The 26,213-nt window shown below is 35.1% G+C and overlaps 1 protein-coding gene across 2 annotated transcripts in view; it reads right to left on the reverse strand.

Annotated features, from left to right (window-relative positions):
* Positions 1-1,260: 1,260 nt before the first annotated feature.
* Positions 1,261-26,213, reverse strand: part of SLC39A12 (solute carrier family 39 member 12) — a 36,820-nt gene continuing 11,867 nt past the window's right edge. For both annotated transcript variants that reach the window (XM_080582625.1, XM_080582624.1), the window contains 9 exons: positions 24,781-24,983; positions 20,129-20,300; positions 17,277-17,449; positions 15,828-15,980; positions 14,536-14,646; positions 11,822-11,885; positions 8,666-8,824; positions 7,031-7,218; positions 1,261-1,735 (listed from right to left, as the gene is read on the reverse strand). In XM_080582625.1, coding sequence (XP_080438751.1) covers positions 1,607-1,735; positions 7,031-7,218; positions 8,666-8,824; positions 11,822-11,885; positions 14,536-14,646; positions 15,828-15,980; positions 17,277-17,449; positions 20,129-20,300; positions 24,781-24,983 — 1,352 coding nt within the window. In that variant the 3' untranslated portion in view covers positions 1,261-1,606. The remainder of the gene's footprint in view (positions 1,736-7,030; positions 7,219-8,665; positions 8,825-11,821; positions 11,886-14,535; positions 14,647-15,827; positions 15,981-17,276; positions 17,450-20,128; positions 20,301-24,780; positions 24,984-26,213) is intronic.

A 26,213-nucleotide genomic window follows, 5' to 3' on the forward strand; every position in this document is an offset into this window, starting at 1 on the left:
ATTTACAGGCACTGAAAATGAGTACATAGCTACCTTTAAAATGATCTAAGGGTGGCCTGTGGAGGACCAGGAGTCCACAAGCCCATGAACCTAGGCTGTTCTAAACAATAAAAATCACACTTATTTTCATTTTAAATTTTGATGTTAAGGTAGTGTGGTGCCCATGAAGCCTTTGAGAACTGACACTGCTCTAATATAGAGTCTGATCTCTGTAATATGGGAATAATTGTACCTTCAGTAGAAGTTGTGAAATATATGCACAAAACATTCTGAGAGTTGAAAAGTATCATAATGTAGCTGTTTTTCAAAGTTAATTAAGACAAGGAAGAAAAGTATGCACCTGTTTGCATAACGAATATAAGTTCGTTCTGTAACTTGCTCTCCTTATTAACACACATGAGAGAAGGGAGAAAAAATGCGCCTCAACTGTCCTATAAAAGCATAAATTAGGTAGGGGAGTATTCCTTTTGCCAGAAAATGACAGCATCTTGGTAATAGAAATCACAGAGCTGAGTGCTGCTCAGTACCTCCTGGAAGCTGCTCAGCACCTCAGAATCAGGACATAATCTGTATATTTGTTTCAGGCTTGATTCTGTAACACAAAATTAAATGAGTCATCTGTAACTTACGCAGAATTCCCATGAAATCAAGAGGACTAATTACACAAAAATCACTCAGTTAGAAGGAGTCAGACCCTAAGAGAGCAAAACTATATACACTTTAGACAACTGAAAAAGTTCTTTGCACAATGCACATCGCATTTGTATGAATAAGCTAATTGCTGGCTGGAAGGCACTATTGGAGTTTATTAAACATGATGGCTCAAAAGCAACATCTGGCTCAAGGAAACCCTTGATTTGAGAAGGCTGGAAGGGATATTGGGGAAGAAATCCTTTCAACTTTTCTTATAATCTTTCTCAAACATCTGTCAGGAGTGGGAGCAGAAGGTGGTTACTATGACAATTATTATGGTCCAGTGCTTGACTGTCACAATTCCATCATATGTATGACAAACTATGCGACAGTCAGAAAAGCACTTACACTCATCATTTTTTACCTACTACAGTGGACCAGTGATTTACGACTAAGAAGGATCATTATGCTGGCAAAATAAATAATGAAGATACTATAAAGAGATTGCTGTATGCATTTAACAGTTTAGTTTTGTTATACTTTTTAGTTTTATGTAAATACATTTATTCCTATGAGGCAACAAACTTTTCTGTTTCAAATTATTCAAATATGGTTAGTCCACTTTAATTATTGCATATAAAAGTGTTTTATTCTTTCTTCAATCAGACTGGCAGAGATCACTTAGAGCATTCAACTAGAACAGTCTCAATAAAAAACTAATCAAAAGCTCCTGTGAGTTTGAGCATGGGATCTGGTAAACTCAGTAACAAATAAAACATAATTCTAAACATTCATGTCTACAAAAAAAAAAAAATCATCTGAACAATAAGTTAATAAAGTAAAATAGTTATCTACTGTTCAGATATAAAAATCCCAACAGCTTAATTTATATATCACTGTAACAGACATGACAAAACTGTGAATAATGCTATCCACTGTTGTAAGTGGCACTTCAAGATTTCTGATGGAAAACTCATATTTTAATTTTCTGTTCATATATAGCCAAAAGTAAGAGGCAGAGCCAGCCTAATAGTAATCCAAGGTTCTGTAGGAGAAACATCAACCAGGGTCGCCGTGTCTGAATATGAGTCATTTCAGGAAGCTAAAAAAAGAATAAAACACCAGAATGAGAGCCAGATATATTCATCTCTGGGAAAAAAAGTCTTATGGGAAAACAAGACAAACTTCATTAAAAAAAGAATTTCAAAATACTGTGTTTCTGAATATAGCTATTAATCTGTTGCATGTTCTGTACATTGTAATGACACAGATCTTGACTGTGAAATATTTAAATTAATAGAATTCTACCCATTTGGGTTCTTTTACTAATACCAAAAAGAAATATAAATGAGATTCCAAGATTTCTTAACTTCTCAACAGTTTTTAGTAATTTTATACAGCTGTCTGTAAGGAAATGCTTATTTAGTAAAATTAGTGATTCCCTTTTGTGGAAATAAACTAGTTTGAGTTATTTTGTTTCTGTACTATATATAGGGTCAATCCTGCTCTTTCTGAAATAACTGGCAGCACTCCTATTTACTTGGGCTTTGGTAAGTACATAAGTAGAAAACAGTTTTTTTTTTTTTTTTAATATGCTGGAAAGTAAATACCTTTAATATTTTTCTGTGAAAGTTTTAAATCAAGTAAAAGAGCAGCAGCTGTTTATAATCATATTAGAAGCTACTTACATGTTGACCTTCCACCCTACGTGATCTTTTATCGAAGTTTTAAACAAAATGTATGTCTCAATAGAGCCTGTGAAAATAATGCCTTAGGCTCAGACTCTTAGTATTCATGTATTGTGTATTGTGGACACCAGGGGAGATACTAACAACTGCTGCTATTTTCGCATCCATTTTGGAAATAAAGATAGAGTAACTGCCTGGCAGTGCACTTTTTAATTTTTATTCTTTTGGTGTTGTTTGTTTTTGTCTATTTTTTTTGAGAACTTCAAAACAAATTAAAATATGCAAAAAATTGAGTGAGTTGTCCTGGCACTTTCCCATTGCTTTGCCTTCCTGCTCCACTCACAGCCTATGCTGGAATGAAGCCACTTATTTTGTTTGCTCTTTTAGAGCCTCCTCACACACGCTGTAACAGCATCAGCCGCTGGGAGACAGTGGAGTGGTGCTGAGCAAGGAGGCTGATGGGGCACATTTACACCTATTTGCTGTTATGCTCGTCCTTCCCTCTGTCGGAGTGGGGTCTCTGGGTCTGCTTCTTTGGCACTCCTCTTTCTTTGATAGTTATATGGGCCCAAATGAAGGCTTTAGAGTGAAAAATCTGCCCACACTTTAACATTTTGCATAAAAATAACAGGCAAACCCAGAAGCCCTACATCTTTGCAACTACTGGGCAGCAGTTTAAATTATGGTACAAATCTGCATTTTAAAAATTCGTGCAGTTATATTTAACTTATATTTAAGGGGCTTCAGAAGCATTTAACCTAGAGCAAATGTAAACACCTCAGAATTCTGATGTAAATCAAAATCTGAACTGTCATCTTGTAAGTGTTCAGAGCATGTGGTTTTTGTTTTGTATATAAATAAAAACGGTTAATTACAGCTTAGGCCTGAATCCAGGCTTTCAGTCCAGACCTTTGTTCTTTCTAATTTATCTTTATAATCAGTCTATTTTATCTTCTTCCCCAGCACATAGATGAACAAGTTCTCTGACCATGTACAAGAGAAAACTTTTCCCCCTTCCACTGCAAAAGCCACTATTTTCTCTTATTGGTGTCACTGCTGACTTATGGTATACACATGGCAAAATAGGTTGCTAAGAAAGATTTAAAAAGGAATTCTCTGCAGGCAGTACCATTCCTGTGTCCAGTGCAGATCTCTACTCCCTCTACTTAACCTATATGCTTCTTAAAAAATGCACAGATTATTTTTATAGCTTTACCTAGTGTGACATCCCTGCTTATCTCTTTGAAAATAAAAGCTAACTGCTGCCACAGTATCAGTTATGGTTCCCCTACTCTTTGTGAACTTGCATGCACAGAATGTGTGTGGCACAGCAGGGAAATGCTTCCAGTTGGGAAGCATAAGGCTATTCCATTCGCAGATGCGCAACACCAGAATTTAACAGCACCATAACCAAGCTGTTGGATGCCATCACACTTGCTAATGCTTGAAGTCTGTTGGAGGCCAAAGAGTTACTGTTAACTGAAGGACTACTCTACTCTTACTTCAGCTTATATTTTTATCATGAGTACAGGAAGAATTAGTAAGCACCATGCTGACTGAAGGTATGAGGGCTCTAAGCCATGGGCTGGTTAAACACGAGTTCTACCAAGCTGGGGCACATATGGTATGGCTGTGCTGTTGTGCCACAACAGTACAATAAGCCTCTTTAAAAATACCCCTTTGTCTCCAAAATCCAAAAGATAAGTTTAAGGTTAGTCAGAGAAAACTTTAGTTAGGTGCCTCAGGCAGGGAGTGGTTGGCTAGCTCACATTTCTTTGATACCTTTATTCTCTTTCTTGCTTCTATCTTCCACCTTCCAAATTAGACAGTAATTTTTTTTGGTCAGTAACCATATAAGCCTATAGGATTTGATCTCCCAGTCCTTAGGGTTTAATACAATACAGGTGAATTCATAAATATTTATCCATAATGGTTACTTCATAGATACTCATTCAAAAGGCTGATTAAGGATTTGCAGGTTTGTTTCTCAAGAGGAAAAGAGGACGTTTTATCAAAGAAACAATTCATTAGGAGTGAGTTGGTCTGTTCCGCTCCATGTATCGATGTCTCAAGTTTTGTTTCAGATTAAATGAATGTTAAAGAAAAGATATGCTTTTGATGAAAGGATCTTTGGAAATAGTGCAATGATATGATTATAGTTATGACCTCTAAACAGAGGGCAAGCACAAAAATCTCACTATACTTTTCATAAAAAGCTGCTTTTCAGGGGATTTAATTTTGGTTAAAAAGAATCTAAAGACATGATATTATGGGTTTTCACTTACATGCATATCTTGAAGCCAACAATCAGTTCACATTGTAATATTTCACCTGTGCATACACATTTGCAAATCAAAATATTCCTCCCTTCTACCTTCCCTAATTGCTATGAAGATGAAAAATTTTGCAAAATTCCTTGGGGAAAAATGATGAAGGCTATAAATCATTTTATCCATTGTCCTTCCCCTCAGATTTTTAAAATGATTAGTCTATGCTGCTTATTAATGGAGCTAGAATGCCATTTTTAGGAATGAAAAAATATTTAGTTAAGCACAAAAGTAGTTTTGTACCAGCTTGATTGTGCAGCAAGCTCACAGTGCTGTCTTGTGACTGAACCTCCCTCTCATATCCCTCAATGTTCCACAATGCAGAGATCAGTGAAACTGTTCAGTCTTATTTAACTAACACAGGAAGTATGTGAAAGTCCATAAAACAAATTCTGAAAATTATAGTTATGCTTTGCACACCCTTAGGTATTTGTACACCTTTGGAAGGAACATTGATGATTGCTGTTTGTTGATGAGAATGCAACAGAGAATGAAAGTTATTTGCATGCAGAAAATTGAAAAACATATAAAGCATGGCTGATTATCTTTTGAGATATACTATACAAACACATGAAATTTTTCAGATCAATAGATTCCTGCCATGCTACAGGAATTTTTTGAAATAAAATAATATCTGTGATACTTAGCACTTGCACTTTTGGCAAACAGATGAGCAACCCAATGGCAGTTCTTTTGACAAAATGCAGAGAAAAACTGATCGGAAGCCCTACTGTTCATAGCAGGGAGGTGAGGGAAGTAAGATCTTTCTCTTTCTCTCTTTCTCCTCCTCACATCAAGAACAAGGTTACAGTGTTGAGCTGAGAACAAGAAAAAATGTGCACCCTCTTTCTGCATAAATTTGTGTATTTTCTTGGGCTTTACATCTGGCACATTGCTTTGAAGACTTGGGAAAAAATGTGGTGTTGTTCTAGGAGCTTGATCCTCCTGATCCTTCTCTGAAGGAAAGATATGACTAAGTCCTTAACCATGTTAATAAATCCGTGCCTATTATTCAATAGGAAGGCAGCCTCACCTCCAAATTTCTCTGTGTCAGAAGAAGATACACAATGGTATCTTGGTACACAATGTTCTTGTCTGTTATTCACTACCTCAGTCAGGACGGTTGAAACATCCACAATCCTCAGGCATTCCCTCATAAACTCTTAGGAGCATTTTATATTCACATTACTTATGTTACAGTAGGAAAAAATGGACTATAAAGCACCCAAGGTCTAAGGCCAATGATTACAAGTAGATTTTTTAATGGGTTATAATACTAACGTGGCATATGAGGTTTCAAGTATAATTCCTGAACCTGGCAAATGATATCATAGGCATGAGGTGAGGGGTGGTAGTAAACAAAACAGAGACAGCCAGATTTGGGAAAGGCGTGGTAACAGTTTATGAGGAGAGAAACCTTTTTTTTTTTTTTTTCAACCTCTGGACCTAATGACTCGATGTACTCAGTCTTTGTTCAGAAGCTTGAAAACAATTTTATCTTAACATACATTAGTTAAAGAGCCATGTGACACTTAAAATTATAATAATCTAGCAAGGTAATTAAGTTCTGTGTTATTATGAGTGTAACGTTTAGGCATCTCTTCAATAAATTATGTGTCCTGAGACATGAGTGACTCCACTCTGTTCTTCCACAGCCCTTAGGCCTCTCTCTCCCAGTTCTCTCTCCCAATTTTTTTTTGTCTTCAGATTTTATTTTTGTATAGTTAGATCATTGCTGTTGAACTGGGATTATAAAAAATGATGGAAAATATGAAAAAAATAGACAATATAATAGGTTTTTAATTGCTTAGGAACTCATCCAAACCTCTCTGAGATAGAAAGGCAGGCCACAGAGAGCACAGGATAAGCATCTTGCATCTTAGTTCAGAAACTGCAAATTCATGTTGAAATAATGGATGAAGAATATACAGAGAAAAAAAAAAGTAACAAGAAAAATGTAACCAAATATAACCAAATTATTCAAGATTTAAAAACAAAAACAAACAAACAAAAAGCAAAAAAAACCCTGCAGGTTCAATTTTTTTTAATGTTATTTTAAGTTATCTTTAAGCAATTCTTCCAGACCTAAATATATATTGATTTATATCAATGTATAAATCCTCTTTTAAAAGTCCCCTATGCCTTTCTCATATGTTACTCTCTTTATAGCCTTTATTTCACCTTTTTATTACTAATCACACCTGTAATGGCAGTTACACCAAATAAAACCAGGCCATTGATCTAAGCACTGTACACATACATGGCAGGTGTGTTCTTCCCAAGAAGCCTATATGAATATTTTTTCCCTCTAAGTTCATCTGACACTCATCTGTAATGTGGATATGTTAAAAAGAAAGTATAACAATAGGCAGAATTTCTCACCATTTCTGCTAAAGATAAATACAAGAACATCCCAGCGGTAACTGTAAAAATCCAGTTTTGAATGCATGGGTCAGTTGAAACAGAAAGGCCAATATAAAGCCCTAAGAATGCTGTTAGTGCACTTATAAAATTCATCAAAATTGCAATCTTTGTGGGGAGCCCAGTACTTAGCAGCACAGCAAAATCTCCTGCACAGAGAAAAAAGAAGACAGAAAAATCATTATTTAGCTGATAAATGTATTTCTAGGATTCTTTGTAACAAAACATGAAGTAAAATAATTAAGATATGTACAAAGAAGACAGTGAAGGATGGAGGACTGCCCTTAGATTTCTATAGAATTGGTTATAAACTCAACCTGTATCAAAAAAATAATAATAATAATTTGTATTTGTTTAGCTGTTCCTAAAGATAGCATACAGTATACAGGAGTGGCTTCTGTTAGTTCTCGATGTTCTGTGATATTTCCAACTTGGATACATGCAAAAGTGAAGTCACATGCTTTCCCAGAGTTTCTAAATCTTTCTTGATTGGGAACTTGCCAGTTAAAATCATGTGAGTATATTTACAAGGTCTTTGAGTGCTTTACAGGTGCTGCAAGTCAGAAAAAACTATTTCTGTCTGATTCCAGATTGAGTTCAATTGCACTGATTTTAGATTTTTTAAACTGTACATCAGAATCCTATCACATATTTTTCCTTCTAAAATAAATGATCTTATAAGAGGCCCACAGCAATAGATTGTAAAAATTCTTCTCTATCCATGTGGAAATATGACTTAGACACTGTGGTACCATTGCACCAGAATTAAAGTCTGGCTTTGGAGTTAGGTATTCAGTACTTTTACATTTTCTTTGAAATTTAAACAAGAGTTACCAGTTTTACAAGATTTCCCCATCCCACCTTTTTGTTTGGGGAAGTTTTCTACAGAGACAGCAAAAGAAATCTCCAGAAGGAAGGAGGGAAGGAGGGAAGGAGGGAGGGAGGGAGGGAGGGAGGGAGGAAGGGAGGAAGCTGAACCTAAAGTTCTCAACTCAGTCTTGCCATTATATGTATGTTAATCATCACAATGTCAGGAACAACTTCAGCCATACTGAAAGATTTACAATAAGGCGATAATTGGGGAATTTTTTCAATAGAACTATCTTACTGTCCTGTCTGCTTGTAAAATAGGTCATATATCTTCTTTTATTATCTTGTTATTCTTGATTAGTAGCAGGAATGAGGGTAGCCCGAAGGTTGCATTGTTAAATAGCTCTGCTGCATATTAAAACTCGGATAGGCCATTGTGTCAGGAATGCTTGTTCTTGCACACATGGCTCTTTCTCACAACTTACTATTTTTTTTGTTTCTATACACATGAGAATAAAGGGCCACTCTGATCTGACACCATTTACATCTGAAGAAGGTGAGATGAGATAGTAGCCAATATTTATGGCAGAAGTCTCCTTTTTGTGAAGGGGAAAGAGAAGTACATAACCTCTTCATATACCCATCTGATACGTTCCACCTCACCCATTAAAGTTCATGATGTTATAAGCAATTTCTACTGACGTCATACAGGAAAGAATTCTGTGGAAAAGTTGTAACTACAAAGCCAATCAGGAAATAGGAAAAATACACATATATATTTCTTACCCATTTCATGAGGAATTTCATGGCATAAAATAGCAATAGTCGTTGTCACACCTGTTTCTGTTGAGGATGAGAAAGCTGCTCCTATTACCAAGCCATCAGCAAAATTGTGAAGACTGTCACCTACCAGAACCATTATTGCTAACAAGCTAATTTTCTTACCTAGGAAAAAGGAAAAAGAATCAAATAACAAAAAAAGCCCAGAAGTTTAAACATAAAAAAGTATTGTAATTTTTGCTAGGTTAAAATTTATTTATTTATTTATGAATTCACATATAACATCATGAAAAGTCACAACAGTTAGAAGACAATAGTGCTTGTCTGTTCTGTCCTTGAAATTATACTTCCTTCAATACACTTGAAATGAAAAAGGAGATTGTAGAATAATTTAGAGATTAAAATACCAGGAAGATTTTTTTTTTAACTTTTTTTTTTTAGGTCAACTCTTTACACAAAAAGCTAGAGTTCAGTTTGATTCCAACTTTATGATAAACCCTAAGTGTTTCCATACTCTTTTTTTGGTTGATGAAATTCACACAAGTTTTCCTGCATCCTAGATTATTTTTTTCCTTAAAACTGGGAGGTTTTCCACCATCACTCTCAGAATTGCACAGTGCAATGACGATGAAGTCTCATGCAGCTGATCATTTTGATACTGTAAAGCATTTTAATAATGAGTTATATTTTCAGGGTCTGTTTTTTATGAGATTGTATTAAGTGGAAAAATAGAGATGAAAGGCAATAAGCCCCAGAGTGTCACTATTAGCTCAGTGTCACAGCATGTTCATTTCTAACTTTTGTTCCAATCAATTAATAGCAGTTATGCTCATAGTATTCCTGTCTACAGCATCACTCTTGGACGCAGATGGCTGTTTTTCCTTCCCATACTGTTCTGTGAGCTTAGTGTGGAACAGCACATTTGATGCTCATGACATCAAACCAGACTTCTTGAGAGGAACGGCGCTACTGGTGATACAAATACTGAAATCAAGCTAGGGAATTGGACAGTCTCTCTGTCTAGCCTGTAATCCAGACAGCTGGGTAGCATGCTGAGCAGATTCATGACGAGGGATTTTTTCTCTTCAAGTAGCAATGAAGCTCAATATTTAGGCTCAATGTCTAGGCTTTGCAACATATTTCATAGGCTCCGCTATTTTATACACAATCGTAAAAGCAGGGCATTAGAAAATGCCTCTCAGGAAACTTATCCACCTTACCTCTATGCAGAATAGACAGCACACTTTGCAGAGGGTTGCTTTTATGATTGAAAAAGCAGGCTCACAATTTGGACCTTAAGCATCATGTTTTTTCCTGGCCCCACACAGACATAATATGACAGTCTAAGGAGGTATGCAGAACCATCTGAGTATTGTTATTACATGGTTTTACTTCAGTAATGTTTTTCCAGAGATGACCATTTTATAGTGATGGGGGAGATGTTTTTCTTACACAAACTGGCTAGAACTGAAGCTTTCAGACTATTATAAAAAATAATAACAAAAATAAAATAAAAAGAAAAAAGAAAAGCCAACACACTGCACATAAAAGCCTAACAACTGTATTCAGAAAATCCTGCCCAGTTGCCTGGGAGCTCTGCGGGTTCAGAAAAATTGGCAGGCTTGTTAGATTTTCCTGCCAGCTTACAGAGCCAGACATGGATGTCCCCAGTTTGCACAGTTCTTTCTAAACACTATAGGCAGTTTATAATCAATAGTGCAGAACATGAGTTACAGAGAAGTAATAGATTGCTGCACTACATTAAGTTTGTGACTTGTAATAAGCACTGGTGAAGTCGAAATCAGGGTCTGCCCTGAGATATTATTAGTCTCTTTTACTCAAGTAGGTGATTGTTGAAAAAGACGTAGTATAATTACTAGAACTCATTCCAGTGTGTTGTCTATAATATAACAAAGGGGTCAGGTTAACATGATGGAGCAATTGCAAATGTAAGCATCGTGAACTTACTTGACTGAAAGTTAAGAAGATTCACATATAAACAAATCTGAATGCTTTTCTTCATTTACTTTCAGCCTATTTTAAAGCAACTTTGCTACTAGCAATTAACTCCCCTGAATTATGTTGCTGCAACTGTAACTATTAACTATCAAATTACTACCGTAACTATTTCTACAAAGCCTCTTCTTAAACAATCCTAACTTTATTTTCTCTGCTTAAATAAGAGGATTGATACTCATAGCAAATTCTCTTCCATAATTTTCATAAAGCTAATAGGTGCAGGACTACCACCAATGTTTTTAAAGTTTTGAATAAGAGTTTAAAGCAAATACTTATCGATACCACCAAAGCAAAGAATATAAGAATTACTTTGAAGCTCTCTGAAGAGCACAGGTTGTCCTAAAACGGAGCCAGAGAGCCAGCCTGAGTGCAGAATTCTATACATGTAATAAATCGCTTCTGGTTTAAAGGGGCTATTGCTTTACCATGTAAAAGAAGAAGGAAACAGGATTATACTAGTATAATGAGCAGAAAAAGAAAAAAAGAAAAAAAAAAGAAAAAGAAAAAGAAAAAGGAAAGGAAAGGAAAGGAAAGGAAAGGAAAGGAAAGGAAAGGAAAGGAAAGGAAAGGAAAGGAAAGGAAAGGAAAGGAAAGGAAAGGAAAGGAAAGGAAAGGAAAGGAAAGGAAAGGAAAGGAAAGGAAAGGAAAGGAAAGGAAAGGAAAGGAAAGGAAAGGAAAGGAAAGGAAAGGAAAGGAAAGGAAAGGAAAGGAAAGGAAAGGAAAGGAAAGGAAAGGAAAGGAAAGGAAAGGAAAGGAAAGGAAAGGAAAGGAAAGGAAAGGAAAACACAATAATTACACTACCTTTAAAAGTAAAGGCCCTATCAAAATTTGCAATTATAAATATTTGGTTTATATTAAATTTTGAATGTTTCTTTTTAAGCAAAGGATTTAGAAAAAATAGTTTGGAACAATGAGTAAACAAACACTAAAGCATGGGCATTATAAGATTAATGAACTTCACAATTACAGAGTTGGCAGCTGTAAAGGTCTTTAAGAAGAGATTTAATTATGTAGCCAAGCACCATCAGATGTGGTGATGTAGCACATAGCAAACACTGAACTAAGCCAACTTCACACTTTTAATTCCATCTTAGGTCTTAAGACTTCTCTTATTGCTTGCCTAGCCTTTTTATTGATACTAACTTTTTGTGTTGATCACCTTATTGTCTGGAGGAACTTCAGTAGACTCAGAATCTTCTGGGCTTCTCTAATAAAAAGGAAAAGATGATCAGTGTTAAGGGGCTCTTCCAGCTGCTGCTACAAATATAGGAAAATATCAAATATATTCATGCATTTTGATATAAAGATAGCTGCTGCTTTTTGCATAGATACAATTAAGATTATTTATTGAGTGCTGGCAGTGTGATTGATGCTGCAGAAACATAAAAAAGAAACCTCCCTTGATCAGAAAAGATTACAGTCTAATTGAGGTAAGAAGAAAGACATTCATAGGCACTGTTGTAACCCCCAAAAATCACATTTCTGCTTGAATACACAAAAATCCAAGCCAAATGCAGAACTAAAAAGAACATAATAATTCCAACTTTATCTTTCAATTTTGTCATAACAGGATGATTGTAGTTTCCTGGTGGATAGTGTGTCTATAGGATTTCCAAGGAAAAATGTGTATATACCAGAATATCCTTGGTGTTCCATGTTCTTCACATTTGCTCTGTGAAAACACAAGACTAAAAAAGATGATCATAGGTAGGTTTCACAATAGCTGCAAGTACTGTAGCTGAGTCCTCCTTCCCTGCTCTTCCTGTTGCTTGTAAGGCTTTTCATTTTAAAAGCAGAAAACGCAGCATATGCAATTATTAAACTGTAGTCCATCAGGATGTGTTTTGTTTACATTGAGACTGAAAACTGTTCTGTCAAACAGAACTCTTGAAACACTTCCAGAAAATAGGAAAAAAAAATAAAGGCGGGGGGGGGGTACTTTTTTTTTTTCCCCTTCATAGTGGCACAACCTCCAGTGCCCTGCCTCTTGGCCTTTCAGTTTGGCTCTGTCTTGGCACCGGGCTTCCCTGGCCAGGCATAATAGCTCATGAGTACAGTCCACTGTGAGGAATGAAAATTAGCCTTATTTCACATGAGGAAAGAGCCAGTAGTTTTGTTCTTACCCCAGACAGTTAATCTGATGCATCAGCCCTAATGTTTAATTAACAGAGACTGAGAGACTGCAACTGTCGGAAGAGAAGTAAGAAGGTGAGGAATCTCTCTCTCTGACCGCTTAGCTTACTGGGGCTTTTTTTTCTGACTAGAGAAATTATTAGAGATTTGTATAAGGGTGAGATACACCAAAAATTATTTGTCTGAAACTAGAAAAAAAAAAAAAAAAAAGAATTTCTAATCACTATCCTCTCTCTTCACCCATCTGCCCCCCCCCCCCAAAAAAAAAAAAACAACTTATTAAGGCTACTATGGCAGCCAGTGAAGAGTCAACAACTCTTTGTTGAAGTGAAGTGAAGTGAAGAGTGCTTTGTTAGGGTCAGCAAGCAGCACTCCAAAAACTATAGCTGGGGTGCGTACTGGCTGCAAAACAGGACATGTTTCTTGGCTGGTATTAGCTTGATTGAGAAGTGGGATTTGTGCTGTAGAGGCATGAGGAGGGAAAGGAAAGGATTTGTTTTTTAAATTCTAGATTTTAAAGGAAAAATAAAAGTCTTCAATTCCCATGATTGCAGCCAGTCGTATGAATTCCAGTAATTGTTCCACTTCTCCTATAATATTTATCCACATGCCACTTCTTTGAACTCTGAGTCAAAACTGCAAGACTAATCACTGACCTGAAGGATTTATAAGCTTTTCTTAGTCGATCAGTGTTTTTCTTACTGTTACTCACATGGTTCTGAAAAATTGGCTGCTCTTGCACAAACTAGCTAAGTCAGGCTAGTTCATGTGATATACATAACTTAAAGTTGATCTTGCAGCTGAAAGGAATGACTAGATTGTTCATTACCATAAACAGGAAGCTATGACAGGGCTCACAAATTAGTAAACATTCTTCTCTAGGACGTTTGCTCTGCATTCACTTGACAATTTCCCAACCATGTTTCAGAGATATGAGACTCCTACCCATCACAAGTGCTTTGTTAAAATAGAGTTCACGCTATGGATGATCTTTGACTTAAATAAGCAGAAACCTATGCATCTAAGTATTACAAATAAGCTGAAGAGGTTGGTTGGAAAAAGAGAAAACAGGTTAAAAGGTATGAGTCACTCTACTTTGCAAAGATACATCTGTCCATACACTCTCCACAGATGGAGAGGAAATTACGTAATTTCTTATAGGCAAGCACTCTTCCCAGATATCCAGCTTGTTTGTATTACTCTTCAAATTTGTGGAAAAATATTCAAGAACATTCCAAGATTTCCTCTGTTCAGTAATTATAAACTTAGCTCTCACTGCAGAAAATCCTGAAGTTTTTCCCGTGGGAGAGTCTGCCCTTATATACTTTGAATATTAAATATTTTATATATTTTATATATTTTTATATTTTTTATATTTTATATTTGAATATATTAAAATACTCGCATATTTTGAAAAGAAGAGAGGAGTGAAATCTTCAAGAATTTGGTACAAATTCTCAACAAAAGGTAGTATGGGAAGTGTATTCTTATATTAATCTGAAACACAAGAGAAGTCATTGGAAAATTTTGTTTGAAAAGTATCTGTAAAAGCTTATTATAAGCTTCAAAATCTATAGATTCCTGACAATCATGTCATATAATAAAAGACAAATCAATAAAGACTGAAAAATAATACTGATTATTACATTTATTTGGTTCATTTTTTTGAGGAGCAGAGAAAGAAGAATATAAAATCAGGGAAGTATTTCACATTGGTAACCTACCAACTGTATGGTTGAAGTAGATTTGCCTCTGCCTGAATGTTCATTTAATTCAGATTCCACTGGAAGATCATGGGAATGTTCCCAGTGCCCATTAACTAAAGAAAAGCCCTGCTGAATGAAGATGCTTTGCAATTAGTTCTGAAACTCAGTGAACACAGGTGCAGTCTTTCTCAGCCGTTTATGAAAGTTTGGCATTTATAAGAATTATTTTTTCAAAACAACTATTAAAAAAAGATTGTTGGTTGGCATCAGAATTTCCTAATGTTTATTTGGTTAAAAAAAAAAAAAAATTAAAAAAAAAAATTGAATCAGATAAATCATAAATGACCATAATGTTTTGTTGAAATTTATTTCATCTTAAAGCTGAAGATTAAAATTGTTTAAATGTTTATACATTTTAAATATTTTTATACATGTTTAAAAAAAATTGTGGGATGATGATACATAATTCTCTCCAAGTATGTAACGTAAGTAAATATTTTTTTACCAAACCGAATATCACTATTATCAAAACATTCTCATTCTATTAATTTTGCATAATATTCTTATGGATAACTCGAAGATAGTGGGATCAGGGACTCAGAATTAAATGTCTAAATCGGGCCGGTCATTAAACACTCTCTGTAAAACAAAACAAGCAAAGGCTTAGCCTTCTTAAGAGACATTAAGATAGTCTCCCATGCTGAGAAACTTAACGAGCCATCACACAGTGTTACATTATATCCTTGTGCATAGTTATATTTTCAGACATCAGCCACACTGAAATAAAATAATAGAATTACTATAAGCATGGAACTGAGCAGGGAGGTATTATTAATATAAGATTGTGTCCTACTGACCACAACATTTATATTGGATTCTCAAAAACATTGGGATAGGGGTCAAAAACCGTTTGGAAAATTTAAGATATCATTCTTTAAAGCATCTTGTGCTTCCATCTATGTCTTTCTCCTCTTCAAACCTAGACTAGAGTAAATGATTATCATTACTGTTTCATATGGACATAGACTCTTCCCCTGTTCCACTGCTAGCCATAAGGTATGCTTACAGAACACATTCAATTAACGGTTTCTTTTTTGTTACAAATATATGGAGCACATTCATGGAGCATAAAAAATCTATGGAGCAAAGCAAAATAGAAATTGAAGGTCAGTCCGGTAGGAATAGTTTAGAAAGCTTCATTTCACTCATACAAGTGATAATTGCTTTCCACAGTCATCTTAACACTTTGGAAACTGTAAAATCTCTAAATGGAAAAGATTTGTAAAAGGATAAAATGTACAAAACTATACCTGATCACGTGGTGTTACCAAAAGAAAGAAACACTTTTCTATCAGAAAAAATCCATGAATTCCTCCAATTATTCCCAAAAGTTTCCATATATATTCTTTCCCCTCATAGAAATGTTCTACCTCTTGTACTTCATGTTTATGCAAACCAAGAGTCTAAAAAAAGAGATAAAGTAAAACATTTAAAATCAAAGTGCTTTTCCTAGAATAATGATCATGTGTTAATTCAATTTCTTCCCCAAATTTTCCACCTCTTTCAATTGTGCTTTGAGCTAATCAGCTGAATAGTAGGTGGATTACATGAATTATCATGAGCTTCTACTACACTTCATCATCTTTCAGTGTTGAAAGCTGCATTATTTTCAGAAACAGTTTTATGAAATCGTCTTTTATACATTTTTGAGTATGTATTTTTGGAGTATATTGATCTTTACAGTCTAAAAAGTTACTTGCATCGTCTTCAGATGCAAACTTCATTCTGAAAATAATCTATAAGGCTTTCTGCTGGTGAGCATGCTTCCATTTTTTCCCCAGTAGAAGGGTGTAGTAGCCTTTCCTTGCATCTCTTCTGCAAGGAGGCACTTTAAAAGCTACTGGATATATCACTTTAAAATGGTGAAGACTACTTTCAAACTCAAAAGGTGTTTATTAAAAGAAATTACTTGTCTGATGTTCACTGAGAATTGCCTTCCTCCAACCACTCTCTCAGTCCATCTTCCAGAGATCATGTATAGAGTACAAAGAACATTTTGACCAGAATCTTGAGTGAAGGTGTGAAGATCTCTTTACATGACCAGTGGAAGTCTCCTTATAACAGTTGTGTCATATCAGAGGAGATTCAGTCAAAAATAAATGAATACACAATGGAAAATGTGTTTTTTTCTTTCATGCTATCCTATTCTTAGAATTTATTCTATGAATTTAGGAAAAAATTGTACCATTCATGTTATTACAGTTTAAGGCAGCAGTATTAACTTGGCTGAGAGCCCCTGGATCTCTGGAAGTATTTGCAGAGGAACTGTTGATGCCTTGTAGAACATTTGAACAATTTCTCCCAAAATGTATTCAAGAATCTCCCTCAGGATAGTATTTCATACTCGTCTGGAGAACCTGACTTGCACACAACTTGTGGGTTATCTGAAAAGTGTTTTTTTTTTTTTTTTTTGTGTGTGAAAATAGATACCTTATTTTCTCTGTATTAATCATTTATTGAATTCTGCTTCTTACTACTTGGAATTTCTCTCTGAACTACAAATTGTAGATGTAATTTGAATGTTGATAGTTGATTCATAGATTTCATGGAAAGCTTTATTTTTAATCAGATTAGCATTAGCCAGGTTTAAATGAAACTTTCCTCTGTGTGTGAATGTGTGTGCATGTGTGTGACTGTGTGTGTGTGTGTGTGAGTGCTTGTGGGAAGATCTTAAAAACATAAATATTTGTATTACCTACCTGAGGAATAAGGTGTAGCAATGCATCTCCAGAAAGTGTCCCAACAGCCAAACCAACAAACAGCTGTAAAATGAGTGTATAGATTTCTTGACAGGAGTTAAATAAAATGAGGGTTGTACCAAACATAGATCCAATAGTAATAAGTAAAACTGCAACAGTGCTGTAACCATATTCTGTAGGGAAAAAGAAACAAAATAAACCAAGGAAACCTTTAACCATTCAGTATCTGTATTTGTGTTTGTATTTGAGTCTTTGTTTTGTATTTGTTTTTGCTTTTGAAGCTATGTTTTGCCACCTCTGTCTACAAGCACACAGAGAAGTAAATCACTGTGCTACATCCATTCTGCTAGTCATGTGTGATAGAGATGACAGAGTTGGAAGCCTAAAAAAAATTAATTTTTTTTCAGACTTTACAGGTAATACATTCTAATATCTTCAAATTTCAGGCCTTAAGAGGCAAGTAGAGTGTGACTGTGCAGATTAGAGACACTTAAAGCAGCACAGTGAATGCTGGTCTGCATTTGTTCCCTGTCTCAACAGATTTGTGCTTGTTATCTTATGTCATCACCTGTGTATTTTTATAGTCAACACCACATTATTAACCAAACTATATTCAGTAAACAGACTGAGGCCTAAAACCTCAAATGAATGTAGGCATTTTGTTTAGGATCTAAGCATAAAACTTCTGGTCCGAATGTTGTTTACTAGTGTGTTGTGAGCATTTATTCCTTTAGTTATTGCATCAGGACCAGCAACCTATTTTTCCCAGGTTACTGGGATTTTTGAAAGGTTTCTCTTATAATTCTTGAAAGTTATATGCTGCTCACATTTCCAGCCTTTTGCACAACATGAATCCTGATTAATCTGTATGGGAGTCTTATGATGGAGGTAAAACTGATGAAAAACAGACATAAAGGAACTAATGCCAAAATATTCCAAAGCGTCACTTAATGTTTCACACTTTAATAGCACTGCAAGTGCTCAGCACCTCATAAAATCAGACAGTAAATTTCACAGATTATAGTAGGTTATAGTAGGTTATAGTAGATACTCATGAAAGGTCAGGCCTTGGTGACTTATCCAAAACAGCATAGCCTGTCAGTAAAATAGAACTGCGAATAAAATTAATGAGACTATGCTCAGGTCATTAGGTCACATGTACGTCAAACATGAAGCCCTTTGTTTGTCTGTCTCAAGCCAGAAAATCTCTGTGGTCATGGAAACCTTCCTTAACCAAACAGCATGGGGAAAAGGGCTGTAGAAAGAGCTCTTACTCCTTCCACTATGTGTTTGAATAGTTCAGTTTTTCTCATCTACACAGATCTCTCACCTTTATGAGATTACTAAAATATTGGTGATTAGGCTGATAGTCTTAGAGTTGGGAGACTCTCACTCTAACTGTGAATCTGCTATGAACCTTGTATATGACCTGGATAAGTTCTTTACTTTGTCCCTTGATTCCCCATCTGAAAAATGGGCATATAAAAAACCAGTTAAGATTGCAAGGTGTTCAGGTAATGGGAAAAAAGATAATAAGAAAGAAGGACTGTCACCTTCTGGGGAGATTTAATGATTCACCCTATTTTGCATGTTTCTTACTCCTGTAACTATTCTTGGGATATACATGAATATCTTCCATGCCCTTATCTAATCTATTTTAATTCATGCTCATAAATTCAATTAATCTGCACACCATGGAATGATAGCTCAGCTCATTCCCATAAACTAACTGATGTGTCCAGCTTAAAGAACAGATATAATTTAGTGTTTGATAATGATGTTCCATAAGGATCATTGGCCAGCTAGGATATGAGAAAAGTTTACTAGTTCCTAATGGATCTAGTCATCTAGAGTTAGCAATGTAGGATAAAGGTAACAAAGGCACTGAGTTGTAGCCTACAAAACTTTTCTAGGAGCATCAAAAGAGATGCTCTCAGTGCAGGGGATTATTGTTACTCATTCCCTATTGCTCATCCCTGGCTCCCAAATCCCCTTCCAGAAATTAATGTTCCCTGCCATTGCACCAGCATACCTATGCATACCTAACCACTTCCCAAACTGTTACCCATTAAGAAAAATAAAATAAAATCATGATCTCAGATCAGATTCAGACTAGGGAATAGTCTGAATAGGGAGTAGAGGAGAAGCTGTATCAGCAAAACTGGTATCATGATTCCATATCCCTCGAAGCAGTGGCATGTGAGGGCTATGACTGCAACTGGAAACAATCTGTTCGATTACACACTAATTCAGTTCTTTTTCTAGTTCTATCACACAACTTCTGCTGCCCACGTGATTGGCTTTCTTGTAGTTTTTCTTTTCACGATAGTATCCCCAAAGTTTCTCTGCTGTAAAATATCACAGTATGAAAATTCAGCAATGTGCACACAGAACTTATCTATATTAAGCATTTGCCACATCACTGTATAAAATGCCAGCTAATGTTACATTAAAGCTATATATAAAATTAGTGTAATGATTCCAGTATACACTTGGTGGAAATTGTGCAAAGCCACTGCCCAGCAACCCACTGGTGAGGGCCTCCTGTGGCTCATCTGCAGTCCTCTTTGAAATGGGGAAAAAAAAAATCACCACCAAGCCTATCACACGTTAAAAAAGAATTCTGTCTAATATAAAATTGAAACCTTTGGATTCCTTCACTTCTCAATATAGTGTTATTATCTGATATGTATGCTATGAAATCAGAGTGAGAAATTACAGAGAACATAGATCTCATCCTGTTTTGGTTTAAGGTTAATAATGACTGAAATCTCTCCAAAAGCTAAGCCCCTGCACCCCTTCACCCGAGTTCGAACAACACTATATATACTGATAACAACAATGTAACTCACTTTCCAAAATTGTTGGTGGAAGCTTTGGCTGCTTGGATTCTGAAAGCTGACATGAACAACTTAATAGTTGCTGAATGATAGCTGGACTGATTTGCTTGAAGTGCTCCTTAGAAATGGATGAAGAACTATTTTTTAAAAATATCTTCACAAGTTCATTGGCAGAGAAACAAACCTATGTAAAAAGTATACAAAATTACTGAATATGTCACATACGTTTGCATTTAATGCTGAGGTGAAATATGCAATTGTTGAAGGATAGAGGGTTATAAAACCTAGAAAAACTTGTTTTCCTTATACGCTCTTCGGGTTAAATTATTTCAATAACTTCAATTGCTTCTAATTCTTCTTTTTCCCAATTTAAACTTGATACTATTTTATATTTCAGATAGACCAGAATCTTTGGTATGAAGCACAATTTCTACTGAAGCCTATTAATAGCATCTGAGGATCTGACACAATAGTATCTCTAAATGTTTTATTACTGTACATGCTAACAAAAATATTTTAATGCTAACACAAATCATGTTATTTGCTATTAGTGTAAAATTGAATGTCTTGCTCTGTATCAAGGCAGTACTGAATTTTGTCCAAGCTGCATGCTTGTATTTTTAGTAAGGTATGGGACTAAGCTGGTTTTCAAATTGTTTTAACAATGGCATATCACTTCAGGGTCAGTACACTAGATGCTACATACTCTAGATTTGATTTAAAGACTAAATTTTATTATTAGAGGCACACAAGAACTTAATCTACTTTTTGTTCTTTTCATAAAGTCTCTGTCAAAACTGGAAGTTTTCTTGTGAAGATTAATTTTGAAATATTTTCATGAAGAATTGTTTTTTCATCTACAAGTTGAAACTCCTGGTTAAAACATGAGCAGTTAGCATTAAAATAGTTCCAGTGAAAATTTCTTTAAGAACTTTTAGAAAGAAGTCCAGATCAAATGTTATCTCACTTACAGGAAAAGTCTTCATTTCTTAATGTCATCTATTTTGTTTCTTTCACTTAAAATTGTCTGCAAATGAGAATCAAGCAATCACTAAATATTATTTTTCTAGTCACTGGAACTTGTAAGATGCTTAGATAATTTTTTTTTGGTTGGTTAGTGGGTTTTGTTTATTTGTTTTTAGGGACAATTATTATTTTAATAATAATAATAATAATAATAATAAATGTGATTATCCTTTCTTTCAAATAACCTAATTAGAAAGCCAAGTCTTCCTGCCTTTGTTCATCCATTAGTAAAGTAAAATATGTCTTGTTGCTCACTAAGTTGAATGAATTGAGTACTGATACATTTAATCTGAATACCCCATTCAGATCTTCAGGTCAGTAGGTGATCTTGCTGCCCGGATTTATTCTGTCCTGCCTTCAAGCACAAGGACAGCAGGAAGAGAATTAGAGAATTCAGGAACTACTATATTAGAAGAATAGTTCAGTTTGTCTGTTCTAGATGGTTTTTGACTAAAAGTGTGCAACACCAATGAGTCATATCAACACTTGGAAGATTAGGTGATTATGAACAGCATCCCTCAAAGGTCAATACTGGTATAATTTAATGCCTTCATCAATGACCTGAGCGATGGAACAGAGTGCATCATACACACTCATGAAACCCTGTTGAGACAAGTAGTCAATATGGTGACAGGTATGGCTGCCATTCAAAAGGATCTTGACACACTAAAAGCTGACAAGCCCTTCATGAAGATCAGCAAGTACAACCTAATGGCACCTCAAACAGAAAAAAAAAAAAAAATGCATCAGTAAAGGTTGGGGAAATCTAACTGTACGGGAGCTCAGCAGAAAAAGTCCCTGGGGTCCCGACCAGCAACTTGAACGAGTCACCAGTGGGCCCTTGTGGCAATGAAGGCTAACTGCGTATTGGGCTGCGTTAGCAAGAGTGTAGCCAACAGGTAGTGGAGAATGATTATTGCCTTCTATGCAGTACAGGTGAGTTCACATATGGACTATTCCCAGTCTAATAACCAGGAGAAGGAGAAAGATATTGGCAAATGGGGGAAGGCCACCAGGACAGCCAGGGAGCGGCAGCAAGGAGAGGCTGAGGACGCTGGGTTTGTTCACTTTGCAGAAGAGTTGGCATGCAGGAGATCTTCACCTACTTAATGGGGGTTATAGGGTAGATGGAGAGACAGCCTTCTCAGAGGTGTACAGCAAAAGGGTGAGAGGAAATAGGTATTAGATGCAGCAGGTGAAATTCCAATTCTTATTTAAATTTAAAAAAAAAAAAAAAAGGCAATAAAGCACTGGTGCAGGTTTCCCAGAAACCATCATTGGAGACATTCGGAATTCAACTGGACATGGCCCTGTGAAACCTGATTTGACTTTGATGTTGACCCTGTTTTGAGAAGGTTAGAGGAACCTATGATCATAAATCTTCATGTGATTTTATGATGATGAATTTTAAATGAAAAAAGCAAAATCTCATCTGGAAAATACAGGCACACACACAAATAATCCTTAATACTCATTTAGTAAAGTGTTCTTGTGAGTCTTGGGGCATAAGGACCTGCAGCTTTTCCAGTTACCAGCCTTTTAAGCTTTATAACATAGGGAGCAAGACATAGAGAGAGTGATAGTGAAGAAAAAAGAAAACAGAATTTGCACAGTCATATGAAAAGCTGGCTACCTGGATGGACGGATTTGGTTCCACCCCAAAATGTTTGTTTAATGAGGAATCATAAATGAATCCGCAGCTATTGTGATATAGTTTAATGGAACTTAATATTATTGCTCTTATTAGATCTTCTACTACTTATTTGTTTTAAATGCATTTTTTTAAATCATCATTGTCTCTACAGATTTTAAAAGAAAGCAGTTACCTTTTTTTTTTTTTGCAATGATGTTTCAAAATATAATTCCTATCTAAAAATCAAATTACAGATCTTAATCTAGTTAGCAAACACAAGCTGTAAACCAGTCAATTCCTCATATGTAGCAGCATCTGTTAATCATGGAGCACAATGGCTATCACAGATATGTGCAGAAAGCAAGAGACAAAATTAGCAACAACACTGAGACAAAAAGCTCTCTGATAGAATGATATGTCAAAGAAAATAGATATAGCTAAAAAGAAGAGGAATGGAATAAAAAATAAAAGCTAGGAGTCAATAAAGAGGAGAAATTCTCTTCTGTCCAGATGTTCCTTTGTGATTTCTCAGCATCTGTACAGAATATTTGTCTCTCAGTTTGACTCCCAAGCCTCAGATAACTCTCTTGCACAATTATCTTTCGATTTACAGTCAATCTCAGAAGTTCAAGAAATCAAAACTTGTGTTTTATAAATTCTTCTATTACTGGAGAATGATTTTGCTTCTTGTACAAATATTATTACTGATATCTGAGATTTATAATTTAAAATTAATAGGAAACAGACTTAAAGTGGCCTTCCTTTAAAGTTATTTTGAGACCCCATTAAATAATTCATGTCAGCTCATCAGCATGATTCTGTTTTGTGGTCACCTGGAATGAAATCACTATATTGAAAGGATATTTACTCCCAAATACAATAAAATTATGCAGATAAACATCTATCAGAATGGCATTTAACCAGATGCCATTTGTCTCAGTCCCACATCATAAATGACCATTCAGCAAAAGATAATTGCAAGTCTCCAGGGAGAAGAAAAATTGCCTTTGAGTTAAGCTAAAGTGTAAAGAGTTAAAAACAATGGAAACATTCTTTGAAGCATATATTTCAAATGTATACTTCCAAATATATACAGAGCTTATACTTTGAAGTCTCCCATTTCTGTCTAAGGAATGTCTTTCAGTCTAAAGGATGGAAGTAAATTACCATCTTAATCACTGTTATAAACAACAATTATTTATTATTTAATTTTTAGGATAAGGATGATGTCATCTGTAATGAACCACTGTCCTTCAAACTCCTCAAAGAGGGTACTGGCTGGCAGCTAAAGTTCTGTCTTACAGACTTCACACATTTTCTAAAGGGGGCTTCTGGACACCATAGGTGGATAACAAAAGTGTTTAGAAATATACTTCAGTTTACAAAAGCCTTTTTTTAAAAAAAAATCGTATAGAACCAGGGGAGGTTTAGGTTGGATATTAGAAAGAACTTCTTTACTGAAAGGGTTGTTAGGCTTTGGAATAGGCTGCCCAGGGAAGTGGTTGAGTCACCATCCCTGGAGGTCTTTAAAAGACGTTGAGATGTAGACCCTAGTGATATGGTTTAGTGGAGGATTTGTTAGTGTTAGGTCAGAGGTTGGACTAGGTGATCTTGGAGGTCTCTTCCAACCTAGATGATTCTGTGATATATTTCACTTAGTACATAACTACTTTTCTTTCTACAAAGGGGCCCTATAAATTCTGAGACATAAGAATGAAAAAGACAAGTGAAAACATTGAAGCCACAGTCCTCTGTCTTGAAGGAGCAGCTGATTCTGTCTAATACTGATCATTCTCTTAGCCCCTCCCAACAGTTTACAGCTTATATTCATTACATAGTCAGCATAAAGATCTTCTGCCTATTAATATTTAAACAAATATAAATAATTAAAAATATAATTTGGTATCTATATGACTTTCTGAAATTCATAATTAAAAAAAAAATCTTGAACTTTTACCACTGAAATTATGTGACTAATACTATTAAAACATAAAAATAAAATAACCTGATCCCAGTCTGTGTTACTTTCGTGATCTTCAGAATAACCTTTCAGGTAGTCTTCTTTTGTATAATTTGCTTTGACTGAAATATTTCTGTTTCCAATATCTCTACCTGTCATACTATAACGTCTTTTTTTGTGACTGTGGAATTGTCCATTTACAGTGCAGGTCTTTCTGGCTGTAAGCACATTCAGGAGTTGTTCTAGATCTGGTTATTTATCAAAAAAAAAAAAAAAAGGAAATGTTACTATGGGAAAATGCACATTTAAACAGACAAAACCTAACATAGTTGTTAAAATTTTGTTAATATTAATTCAGTTCCTCATTCTAATATTTTTCTCTCCTCAGTTTGGTACTGCATGTAATTTCAGTTTAACACTTCTAGAAGTTCAAGCCACTACATATTCAGCATTTCCTTCTTTGCAGTACCACACTGATAATATTTTGCCTATGGCTATCTTAGGGGAAAAGAGATGTGACTGAAAGGCAGTTCATATTCCTCTACCAAAGACATAACTGAGTGCAATGGATGTGTCTGCTAATGAAATGCTTTGTTTTATGAGGAGCATGATCCATCATTCCTTATTTTTCCCTTCCATTATTTTCAGTCTGGTTACTTTCCTTCCCCCCTTCATTTTCAAGATGAAGTCATTATGATTGTTTCTGTAAATCCAAGTTTGTCCATTAAGAACATAAGCAGTCCACAAAATTTCAAAGGAATTTAGATCAATGAGATTAAAAATGTTTCCATGTGATAATCTGAATAATAACATTAAAAAATAGAGGAAAGAGCAAATGATATAATCTTAATAGTAAATCTTATAAAAAGGCTTGTGCTCAGTTATCTGTCTACTTTCTTTGTCTTAAACAAACAGTTCTGAACACAGCTCAAGCTACATTTTTTTTCTAAATTTAGTCAACTCTAATTTGTTGTGTTTTTTTTTTTTTTTCCCACGCTGCCAATTTCTTGCTTTTTCCTCCAGTTTCTATTATGAATTTAAATAAATTTAAAGGAACAATTTAATTAGCTTAGGCTTAAAATATACTTAAACAGTAACAAACCAGTTAAGAGTATTTTTCAGCTTCTCTGAATGACATTCTAACTCTACTAACCATAAAGGAAGTCTTTCTATTGTCTTCACTGGGGACTGGATTTTACCATATATAGCTATTTAGAAGCACTGTACCCAGCTGGCTCCATCCTTTCTTGTGAGTCAACTATTTTATAAGATCTACATTGGCAATTTTAAAGGAATGGTTTTGCTGCGAAACTAGTTTATGCAAATGCAATCTAGGTTTAGGACTGAGGACTCTGCTCTTTGCTTTATGATTTACTTATGTGATTCAGTATAGTTCTTTGCACTCTAAGAGTGGTAAAACGTTTACCTATGCTTAATTCAACTTTTTAAGCTGTTTTAACACTTATTTAATGTAACTT

This window comes from Anser brachyrhynchus (genome assembly GCF_964034855.1).
Source record: "Anser brachyrhynchus genome assembly, chromosome: 2".
Classification (NCBI taxonomy): domain Eukaryota; kingdom Metazoa; phylum Chordata; class Aves; order Anseriformes; family Anatidae; genus Anser; species Anser brachyrhynchus.